Here is an 11671-nt window from a genome sequence, read left to right on the forward strand (position 1 = left end):
CAGAGACTAGGAGGGCAGACGCTGAGCCCGGTCATTTTGCTCATTATCCTGTTAGCAACTTGTCAGTTTCTGCTCGCATTCTTCATTATGTGGTGACACATATTATTTTCCAGCGCCCGCATAATCACTCAAAGGTGCTGGAAGGGGACTTTGTCATCCTGTGGGCCCTCCTTCACAGTCAGCAGGTGAACTGGAGGCATTACATATGCATACTGATGTGGAAGGCAACCAAGTCAAAGAAGGCTGAATTGCCTTTTGCATTTCTGGTGCAGAAGATTCTGCATAGATTTGGAGTGCCTATGGCAACAGAGACCTTGAAGACCGCCAGAGGCTGGAATGCTATATTTGGTGAGAGGCTCCTGAAGCAGTGTGGGATCCTACCGAACAGAGCGGGTATCTGGACGTGGAAGAAGGCACCAGAACCACCTGAGATCCCATTCCACCACGATGCTGAGATGGAGGATGCACCTGCAGGTGATGTGTTGGTCTTTATGAGTTTATGCAATTTTGTGTTGTTTAATTTTTAATGTGGTATTGAAGTTTGTTTTTCATGGTTTATGATGTAGGCCTTGATGATGATGACGATGATGATGGCGTTGCTGAGGTTGATGTCAGACCGACACGTCCCACCCGCAGTCGGCGACCACCAGCTCCTCCTGAGGGTGGATGGACACTTGATCATGTCATGGCATCCTTATATGATCTGACTACTGACTTTAGAGGATATAGACAGAGCACGAGCAAGTGGCGAAACCAGATGGACACAAGGGTTGCACGGTTGGACACAAGGGTTTCACGCTTGGAGGGTTTAATTGGCGAGGGTGCCCATACTCAGGAGGAGGAGGAGGAGGATGATGACAATGGGGATGACACACAATCGGATGAAGAGAATGGGGAGGACACGGCATCGGATTAGTGTGTCCATAGGGTTTCATATCATTGATTTAGTTTGATGTAATGTAGTCATTTTGGTACATTTAGGAACTTTACCTACATTGCATGGATGTTTTTGTACTGGATATTCAAAATTTGAATGAATGAAATTTTCGTTTTGTGCACGTTCAGACTTGTTGGTTCTATGCATTAGTATGGGACCTTGCATTAATATTGTCAATCCACCCCCAAGTCATACCGTATGTAGGTATTGCACAACAATTACCAAAATGCAACAAAAATTGCCAAAACAGCATCTGCAACAGCATCTGCAACTGGTCTACCCGGGTACCACGAATAGTCTACCCGGGTAGTATGTACTCGGGTATATCATTACGAGTTACCCGGGTAGACCAGTTGCAGATGCAGCAGCAGGTGCTGTTCAATCCATTTTGTTAGCATCTTGGTAATTGATGTGTAATACAATAACCTTAACTGACTCGGGGAAGGGGTAAATGGGTATGGTAGACATTCGGATTGCACAATACGGAACGAGTGACTCGCTAAACTTAACGGATACATTTCAACAATACATTTCAACAACACAAGAATACAGTTCAACAATACATTTCAACAACACAATACATAACAAATACAAGATAAAGTTTAGGGTACAAGGAAACAAAACAATACGTAAAGTGATTGTCATTACAAAACAAAGTACTACACAAAAACAATACGTAATCATGCTTGTCTTAGTCTCAATGGACATGTACGAATGTTATGTCCAACTTGCTTGCAATGCTTACATCTGCTCTGACTGCTAGAGGGTTGAGACTCAACCCAATCCATCTCATTCTGAATCCTTGAAGACTTTGGTCTTCCTTTTGCACGTACCAACTGAGCATCCGGAATTACAGTAGGCCCAACAACGGATGGAATCAACAATTCATTGCCAATAGGAAACCAGTGTGCAGCATATACTTTAGCAATGGTTGGAATTTTGAAAACATGATCCACATAATCATAATGGTTGGAATTTTGAAAACATGATCCACATAAGCATATACTTACAGATGGCCTTCATTTTTGCCTTCCAGGCCTTCCTGTACGTTATGTTGTATCCATATGTTCCCTGTATCCTCTCCTGTATCAGAGCTGGTCTTGTGGATGGATCTTCCTTTAACATATCTGGAAAAAAAAAATTAACTTTACCATATTCTCAATTAATCTGAATCATTAAATAAACAGTAGAATACATACTCATTATAGCCGCACAAATGACATTTGAATCCAACTGTCTATGATCCTGTGCTAGGCCTTGATTTAGGCATGTGTGACCTTGACCCCATTTACGGACCACCCAGTTAGCTCCCTTCTTCGGCTTAATTGCCCTCATATACCAGGGACAACCGTCAGCATGGTTTTTACACTTCATAACAAATCTTGACTCGTCGCTTTTTTCAACTATGGCTGTCCTGCGCCCCTTCATACAATGTATCTTCACAGCATGTTGCAATTCTGGTTTGGACCCAAATTCTTGTTGCACAAATAACGGATCTCCTAACTTCCAACCTCCGTGCAAGTCATCATCGCCATATAGGATCTCCAACTCGTCATTAGGGTGCGCCCAGTTAATGAATGAATAATGTTGGCTTTCATTCCAGAATGGCTCCTCAGACCCTGCATCTAAAGATCATGTCAAATTTAATAACTTACCACAAATAATAAATTGTCTAAAGCAAATATTCAAATTTAATAACTTACCACTACTGACTGGGTCGACATGAAGTGGTGACAAGGCTGGGGTACCGAGACTTACGGCGCTCATGTCAGCCTCAAAATTACCGTCCACATCAGTGTCTGACGAATCACCTTCTGGAATAGCACTTTCAGGTTCTCCCTCCTCTTCGCTGTCCACATAGTCCTCGTCTTCATCCTCTTCATCCTCATCCCATGCTACCTGAGGAGGTGCAGAAGATCGTACAACTGTATCTTCTTGACCGGTACAGTGTGCAGTAGTGGTTGTATGCACCGGTAAAGATGAAGATTGTCCAACATCAACTTCAACATATATCTCAATATATTTTAATACTTTCCATTCAACAAACGCATCTGTTACGAACTCCACATCTTCATCATCATTTATATCGTTTCCAATGTAGTATATTGTATCCATATCCACTACAGTCTCTAACCTGGCTATCATGCGGTGGATGGAATGTATGCCTTCTGACCCCATTTTTTGAAGAATTCTCTCCTTCAGTTCATTGCATGTAGTGCCCACTTTGATTTTCATCGTTTTTGTTTTTCCTTCAAATCGGACACCGTTCGGACCTTCAAAATGCCTCCCATTGTAGTAAACAACTATAGGAACCATGTTTGGACTTGAACTCATCTTTCACACAAAAATTAGATCTAGGTTTTGGGTTTGGAGGTTGGTTCAGATTTTTTAGCACAAAATGGGAGTGTGGAGATGTAATCTCAATGTCCCCCCAAGATTCAGCTTTCTGAAATGATGAGATGAAATATGTGTGATGTTTCGGATTAGAGAGGGTAAGAGAGAAAGATTTGGGGTTTCAAAAACCCTATACCTCGCAACAATGGCCGAAACCCATACATATTGGGGTTTCTGGACGCGATTTACCCGGGTACACTGCTACGTACCCGGGTAAATAATTCAAACATTTTCCCAGATTCAAGAACTCTACCCGGGTACACCCCTACATACTCGGGTAGATAAAAAGTTTCAAAATTTACCCGGGTAGGTAATGGTGTACCCGGGTAGGCTTCGTGGTCAACGGTCAAACAGGGGCAGATTGGTGTTATGTTTGTTGGGGAGGGTAAATTTTCGAAATAGTTTTGAATGAGGGGCAATTTGGTAATTAATTATTAATTAAGGGGCATAAGGGTCAAAAAGCCATTTTTCTGGTCGGTGCAGGTTTCGCATCACGAGATATTTAAAGTACTGGCTTCTGCGATTGAATCTTGAGGTAGTAGCAAAGGGGCGATGTGGACAACGACGTTGAGACAGCGATGGCTGATTGTGACAGCGTCATCGTTGTTCATGTTTTTGTCTTTTCCAGCGGTCTGTTACGGAGTTGCTCCACCTCGTACGCTGTTCAACAAGTTGTCTGAGGGTAAAACCCTCACCAATAACGAGCTCTGGTTCAATCAGACCCTCGATCACTTCTCTCCCTATGTACCTCTCTCTCTCTCTCTCTCTCTTTATAAATGGAAAATAAAAAAGATTCTTGATGTTATTTATTACTGTGAGTGAGAACTAATTTTAGAAACTGAACTTTTTTTAAGTTAAGGAGAAGCGTTGGGTGGGTTATAGCTTTTTCAAAATGTTTTTTTAATAAATCAAAATAAGTTCCTAAAGGTTTTTTTTTCTTTTTTCTTTTTTGCTTCTTCTTTTTTGTTTTTGTTTTTAAATCCATTTGTTTTATCTATTTACCACATATATTTAATGAATTCTGATTCTGTAGATTAATATTATGCATATTTGCCTGTTGCACTGCAGGATCACCGTCAATTCCGGCAACGTTACTATGAGTTCCTTGATTATTTCCGGATTCCAGATGGGCCAATTTTTTTGAAAATCTGCGGTGAAGGTCCATGTAATGGGATAGCAAATGATTATATTGGTGTAAGTTGCAATTCTTTGTCCTAATTTGTATTACTATTCTTTAATGCATTTTGTTGGTTAATGTATCTTCATTCAACACTCAATACTAAAGATTGAAGTAAAGGTCTTAAGTTTTGGCACAATCACAAAAGAATGATGTGGCTTTTGTGAAGAAAACATATTAATATAAACAAATCTCCATGCCTTTTGTATGTCTGTAGGTACTGGCAAAGAAGTTTGGAGCAGCTGTGGTTTCTCTTGAACATCGCTATTATGGAAAGAGTTCTCCATTTGATTCTTTGGCGACAGAAAATTTGAAATATCTTTCATCCAAGCAGGCACTCTTTGATTTAGCTGTTTTTCGCCAGTATTATCAGGCAAGCTACATTTTTTTTACTGTCATGGTTGAAAACAACTTGGGTAGAAACGAAGCCAGTAAAATAGCAACGTAAGAAAATTGGTTGAAAAAAATTGTGGATAGTTCTTTGTTTCAAGTTTATTTTTATTTTTTTGTAAAGTTGTTTCAAGTTTTTTAGATAACTAAAGAAGCATAGGCAATGCAAGGCATTGGCCTAGTTCACATGTAAGTTGCCTAAAACCAAATTGTAAAAATTTATAAATGTTTACCGAAAAGGATTTGTGTGATTGTGAAACTTTTAATAAAACCCTGTCACTAAGGTGTATGTTAGGCGAAATAGAGAGGAACACAGAATAATAGGGCCTTAGTTAGTTTCTATTAGCGACAGTTAATTAGTTAGGAACCTCTAACTGAACTGGTTGGAAAAAAATGAGGGAGAATAAAATGGAATGGGGGGAGGAGTCTGAGGCAAGACAGATTGTAAGAAAGTAGGGAGTGGGGCCAAGATTTTCTAGTCCTGGTATTGAGAGAGAGAGAGAGAGAGAATTCCACTATCATTCTCACTGGGACTCTGTCTCTAAAATTCTGATTTAGATCTGGAGTAAAAGAGAATAGTAGCAAAACTCCAATTCTTTACTTGTTTTCATTTCTGATCCAGTTCCTATTAGAATCAAATTCAGATATTGATTAAGGTCACTAATGGTCAATGGCATTGAGATATCTGTCATAAGATGCTTTCTGTTACTCAATTTACCCACAACTTTTGTCTATTTAAAATAAGTTGCATAGCATTGCATGCAGTATAAGAAATATATCTTGGTGAATTGTAAACTGGCGCCTGGGACTTCAAAATTATTATCAAAGAAACAAAATTAATTTGGAATTGTTCGATCTAGAAGATCGTTGTTAATGTGGGATCTGTGGACTAGCAGTCTATAGAGGAGATAGCCGCAAGTGGTGGTAGATCATTGTGAACTATGAGGAGGCTGAGAGCCAATAAGGTGGTGTGTATGCACAGTGACAGCCAGGAGGCTAGGGTTTCAGCGATGCATACCTGTCATGCTTATACCTTTATTTATAGAGGGTTTTTATCTAACGGTGGATAAGGTTCATTCTGCCTAGCTGGACAAGGGTCCAATAACATGGATCCAGAACAGGAACCATAAGAACAGGAGATCAGATTGCTCCTTAGCAATTATTGCTTGTGTGCTTGACCTGGGCTTGGAGTATTTTATAATTCTACTTGGGGCTATAGATGCATGTACAATGATCACACGTGCATGCATTAGTTTCTATAGTTTCCTGCATGCATGTTTGATTATATCTAATGTATCTATGGTAAATCAATTGAGCAATTTCTTAGTGTTAATAGTTCTTCATTTCTTTCTAGCTCTCAATTTATTGTATTTCCTTCTTCTGTTTATTTTTTCACTTCACTTCAGGTTTTTGTGATGGCACAAGTCAAACTTTTAATTAATCCATTGTTCTATGTGGTGTTTATTAGATTGCTGCCCATTTGTTTGATTTCTTGCTGTAATTTTTATGTAGGGTTCCTTAAATGCAAAGCTTAATAGAACAAAAATTGAAAACCCCTGGTTCTCTTTTGGTGGCTCGTATCCTGGAGCACTCAGTGCATGGTTCCGTCTTAAGTTTCCTCATCTAACTTGTGGAAGTCTTGCAAGTTCTGCAGTTGTTCTTGCTGTTTATAACTTCACAGAATTTGATCAGCAGGTGAAGATAGTTATTTTTATTTCATGGTCATCTTCTTTTGTTTTTTAGCCTAGATGCTATAAATTGTTCATAGTTCCCTCTTATTTAATTTCAATCTAAATTCTATCTTCAACATGCAGATTGGTGAGTCAGCTGGTGCTGAATGTAAATCAGTGTTACAAGAAATTACTCAGCTCATTGAAAACAAACTTGCAACCGATGGAAGGGATCTGAAGGCATCTTTTAATGCAGCTGATGTATGATCTATTCCTTTATTACACTTTCCTTGCAAAGTTATAGTTTGCCCCAGAACAAGATTGATGTTCCCCACTAGACTTTCTAGTTTGATTTGATTGTCATGTTACATGTTGACCTTTGCCTTGTTTTGCAGCTTGAAATTGATGGAGACTTCATGTATCTTCTGGCTGATGCTGCTGCTACAGCGGTAATTGATATGATTGTAACCGTTTTTCGTATTCATTGCAATCTGTTGTATTCAAATTCATTATGCCATTTCCTCTTTTCTGGATCTTTGAGTCTTGCAGTTTCAATATGGAAATCCAGATAAATTGTGCAAGCCCCTGATTGAAGCAAAGAAGGCTGGAGAGGATTTGGTGGTATGCTTTTCAATCTAGCTCCTTTTCCACAGTATTATGAAACTGCTCAATGGAGCTGCTTCTTTTTTTCTTTCCTTGGTCTCGCAAGGGAATAGTTTCTGTTTTTCTTTTTTACTTCTGTCACTCTGCTATATTATAGTTTATAGTGCCTGTTTGGGAAGTTTTATTTTTTACTTTTCATCTCCTTATAGGCAGAAGCTTGGTCAAACATGTTTATATAAAAGCTCTTATTATAAAAAAAGCTTTTTGTTATAATGAATTAAAAAAGAAAAAGCTAAAAGCTCTCAAGAGGAGATTTTTTAAAGATATATGCTAGCTTTTTAGAGTTCTTTTATTTATTTTCTAGTTTCACCCTTATTTCAAATTGGTATTTACCAATTTTACTCTTTACCCTAATAATCGATCCTGATAACAAATTATTTCCTCTTCTCTTCTTCAAAACCCTCATAGCAGCTTTATATAATTAGCAAACAACTTTTAGTTTCTTCTTTTTTTAACTTTAACTTAAAAGTAGCTTTTAGTTTAAAAAAAATAATATGTGCCAAACAAGCATAGTCATGTAAAAATCTTCTTTCATCGTATTATATTGCTCTATGTCAGTGTGTGTTCTTTCCTTCAAATTGTATAAAAGGTTGAGCATAAACTGCCAAATTTGAATATAATTGTTAAGAGATATAATAAATGTGCCTTCACCCAACAATTTAAGTTGTTGGGTTGAACTGGTTTTTTACATGGTATTAAAGCCTGTGATCAAGTGGTTTAGAGATCGATTCTTGCTGCTCCCATGTTCTACTCAAAACAAGTTAAATTTAAGCCCAAGGTAAACCAAAAGAAAGCCGAAAGGGTTTTCGCATGAGGTGGCATGTTATGAGATATAATAAAAACATTCACGTGCCAGACACTCAACAACAAAACTTTTGGGTTGAATTGATTCCTTATAATGATATACTCTATGATTTTGCTTTTGGTTTATGCTGATGTATGTCCCTTGCAGCTGAAATTTTTACAACATGTCTACTTTACTAGTTTTCTCCAACTACTTTGTATGGCCATGCTAGCTCATGTATTTACTGCAGTGACCATGATCTTCAAAACTTAATGTGGAATTTGGTATTTTATCATAATGAATACTCTAAAATTTGAAGGTCTTGATATGCTCATAAGCTCCAGCCTCCACTGTAGTTATTATGTTGAAATAAATTTTGTTCTCTCTACTATTCTGTCACTTGTGTCTGTTTTAAGTAATATATACAGATATAGCGCATTTAGTCAGTCAATGATTACCTTTAATCTATTTTACATTCATTTGTCAAGATGTTGGTGACCCCTCCCTGGGGCCGGTCGTGTGCATCTGATGGAAACTTTATAATTCACCATGCAGGATGCTTATGCCAAATATGTCAAAGAGTACTACCTTGGAACGTTTGGTGTTAACGTACAAATTTATGACCAGAAGTACTTGAAAAACACTGCTATTGATGAAGACAGTTCTTCTCGATTATGGTGGTTTCAAGTTTGCACTGAAGTTGCGTATTTTCAGGTGGCTCCCTCAAATGATAGTATACGCTCCTCAAAAGTTGACACAAGGCAAGTTCCTCATCCCTACTGTTGACTTCATATACTCTCCTATGTTGACTTGACAGGATTCTTTTCTCTTTTTTATATACCACTATTACAATATACTTATGATATTTCTAGTTGTTGAATTTTTTCTTCTGTGTTCTTGTTAGTTTTACTAAGTGGTTTCTCATACAATGCAGATACCATTTAGATCTTTGCAAAAATGTCTTTGGGGAGGGCATCTTTCCTGACGTTGATGCAACTAATTTATACTACGGAGGCACAAAAATTGCTGGTCTAGAAACTTGCCTATACCTGATTTTTATATTATTTTTTTTTCCCTTTTATTCTAATAATATATGCAAAATTTTATAAATAATGTGCCTACGTAACTCCTCTACTTTTCCATTATATATACGTTTGTCATTTCTCTTTTACTTTATTATTTGTGTTATTTGAGGACTAAATGTTATCTTTATCAGGGACTGAAGTCATTTTGAAAATGGATTTCTCTTTCATGTTTACATACTTTAATCTGAACTATGTACTTACCATTATGAGTTAGTTATAAAAAATAAATAAATAAAATAAATAAATGGGTTTTATTAGTGTTATGTAACATAATGTAAGTGTTGTTTCCAACTCTCACATCAAAAGGGAGAGAGAAAGTGGAATGATGAAAGAGAAAGAAAAATATGTGGACCTCACCTCTTTAATGTATGTGTAGGAAAGTGAAGTTATATTATGTTAAATGATAAACATAAAACCCTAAATAAATTATTCTCCATAAAACTTCCTTATGGCATCATATGTCTGAATGCTACATATTTTACATTCTTTTATGCTGTTACTCTGAATATACTATTATTATACAATCATCTTGAATTTGACCTGATTTCAAGTATACTAATGTAATGTGCATGGACAGGTTCAAAAATAATATTTACAAACGGTTCACAGGATCCTTGGCGTCACGCATCCAAACAAATTTCATCCCCTGATAGTGATAGTGAGTTGCCATTTACTTTTCTATCAATTTAGTCAATAACATTCTTTATCATTGCCATTGTTGTGGCCATATGTCAAAACTGCATTTCTCTAGAATCCTACATGGATTGTTTATTTGATGGCTATCTAGTGACAAACGAGCGGCTCATTTCCAATCAAACTTGCACTAAGCAATGTGTAATTTCCTATGTTCAGTTGTTTGAATGTTGGATACATGATCTTAGGTTATGGTTCAATTAGGATCTGGTAGTATTATTAGGTTTGTGTACTTAATTAAGGGGTCATAAAGAAGACTTCTGAGTCATGTGAATCGATTATAAAATGTATGTTGTTGTGCCTTCATTGGACAATGCAAAATTACTGTTATTGTTCCGTTCACTGAATGCTGCCTAATGACTATTAAACCTTTCAGTGCCTTCATACACTATCACATGTTATAATTGTGGTCATGGAACTGATATGCGAGGATGTCCTCAATCTCCTTTGGTTCTTGAAGGTATGTGTAACATTTGCAATCCAACTATTGTCATTGTGAAATGTTTTAAAGACTGCTAATTTAGAACCTTCAATTTATAGGAGTTAACTTTGTATTGTTTTCAGTTATCAACGTGTCAATTGCATGATAACAATAATTCCTTCTCCCATGAATCAACAAACATATCTCACGGATATAAAAAATGATGAAAATTAATAGTAGTTGTAATAATAGAAGAAAGCAGCAAGCAAATTATGTGATCAATGTAAAATCATTGCTAGGGCCGAACAATCACATACACACAATCACAAAATAGAAAAATCACATACACACAATCACAAAATAGAAAAGTGGAAAGAACGGAAACATAGATTTACCCTGATTCACTCAATGTGGGCTATATCAGCAATATTTCACTATATTTTCCTTACCGCACTTGTAGCACTCTGTTTACAAGGGGAATATAAATAAGTTTAGAAATCCTAAGCAATAGTAGTTATTCGTGGCCCAAGTCCAAACTATTAAAAAAGAGAAAAATAAAATAAACCCGAGCAGGACCCGTTGGCTTTCTCTGCATCTGACTAACAAGAGTCTTCTTTATCTGAATGCGAAGTATGAGTCATACTCAACAGTAATTGTCATGCTAGCTACTCACAACTGTGCTAGTTGCTTGTTACCCGAATATGCGATGGTGCTATATCAACCAATATTCTGATTGTGAATTTCTTATCAGGTGATGAGAAGAACTGTACCTCTCCAGATGCAGTTCACAAAGTAAGGCTAAAGATTGTAGAACACATGGACTTGTGGCTATCTGAGTGCCTCGACACAGGCAGGAGTTTTATATGATTATTTGCATACGAAGTGCATGATGTACCATAATTTAGCCTGATTTCTGTTTTTTCTTCCTTCAAGAGATATGGTTGTCATCATTCCACGAAATTTGTTACTGTTGTTAATCAGTTTTTGGTATAAACTGACCAAATATAAGGCAGAACATTACTGTACATAAAATAAAATGTCTTTCCTTAAGACTTTCTTTTATTGAGTTATAGCAGGCCAGATAGTAGTGCTACTCCTACCGTTTATTGTTTACTAACTCTTGGCTGTCGGTTGCCTATGGTGCATTCTCACGCCATGGATATCATTCTCTCATATCAAGTTTCGCTGTATGTGTTTTGATAATTGAGAACTAGTTTGCAGAATAATTCTATTGATTCTAAAAAGCCTTTCTACATAACAAATTGTGTACTCTGAGCTGATTGAGGTATAAGTTATTTATGTATAACTTAATCATTCACTATATAAATCAGAGATTCCAGAACACAAATTATAATTGGAGCGAAAGGCAGCACTCTTACTTCTTTCATTGCCCAATAAAAAATAAAAAATAAAAGATTCTGACCAATCTTAGTAAATGTATCCCTTAACAAACATTC

The 11671-nt window shown here is 37.0% G+C and overlaps 2 protein-coding genes across 4 annotated transcripts; both read left to right on the forward strand.

The window, feature by feature from the left end:
* Positions 1-378: 378 nt before the first annotated feature.
* LOC133289798 (uncharacterized) lies at positions 379-1009 on the forward strand. The gene is made up of 2 exons (XM_061487795.1): positions 379-474; positions 567-1009. Exons 1-2 carry the CDS (start codon positions 456-458, stop codon positions 914-916), a joined length of 369 nt encoding a protein of 122 aa, XP_061343779.1. The 5' UTR covers positions 379-455; the 3' UTR covers positions 917-1009.
* A 2874-nt stretch (positions 1010-3883) lies between these two features.
* On the forward strand, positions 3884-11306 carry LOC133289800 (probable serine protease EDA2). Of its 3 annotated transcripts, none has more exons than XM_061487800.1 (12): positions 3884-4075; positions 4400-4525; positions 4726-4881; positions 6411-6593; positions 6713-6829; positions 6964-7017; positions 7118-7189; positions 8571-8776; positions 8950-9044; positions 9678-9758; positions 10170-10253; positions 10966-11306. In XM_061487800.1, the coding sequence occupies exons 1-12, from the start codon at positions 3884-3886 to the stop codon at positions 11079-11081; spliced, it is 1482 nt and encodes a 493-aa protein (XP_061343784.1). In that variant the 3' UTR covers positions 11082-11306. The 3 variants fall into 3 exon arrangements, with proteins under 3 accessions (XP_061343784.1, XP_061343785.1, XP_061343786.1); XM_061487801.1 differs by having other exon boundaries at positions 9678-9752; XM_061487802.1 differs by having other exon boundaries at positions 9678-9752; positions 10999-11306.
* The last annotated feature ends 365 nt before the right edge of the window (positions 11307-11671 follow it).

This window comes from Gastrolobium bilobum, unplaced genomic scaffold (genome assembly GCF_033153095.1).
Source record: "Gastrolobium bilobum isolate Gb01-03AN ecotype WA unplaced genomic scaffold, APGP_CSIRO_Gbil_v1 utg48976, whole genome shotgun sequence".
Classification (NCBI taxonomy): Eukaryota; Viridiplantae; Streptophyta; class Magnoliopsida; order Fabales; family Fabaceae; genus Gastrolobium; species Gastrolobium bilobum.

Bases quoted from the DNA above. Each gene is read 5' to 3' on its own strand.
- LOC133289800 (XM_061487800.1), top strand. From the start codon at position 3,884: ATGTGGACAACGACGTTGAGACAGCGATGGCTGATTGTGACAGCGTCA. The intron at 6,594-6,712 runs GTGAAGATAGTT...TTCAACATGCAG, and splicing joins TCACAGAATTTGATCAGCAG to ATTGGTGAGTCAGCTGGTGC. The intron at 7,190-8,570 runs GTATGCTTTTCA...TTCACCATGCAG, and splicing joins AGGCTGGAGAGGATTTGGTG to GATGCTTATGCCAAATATGT.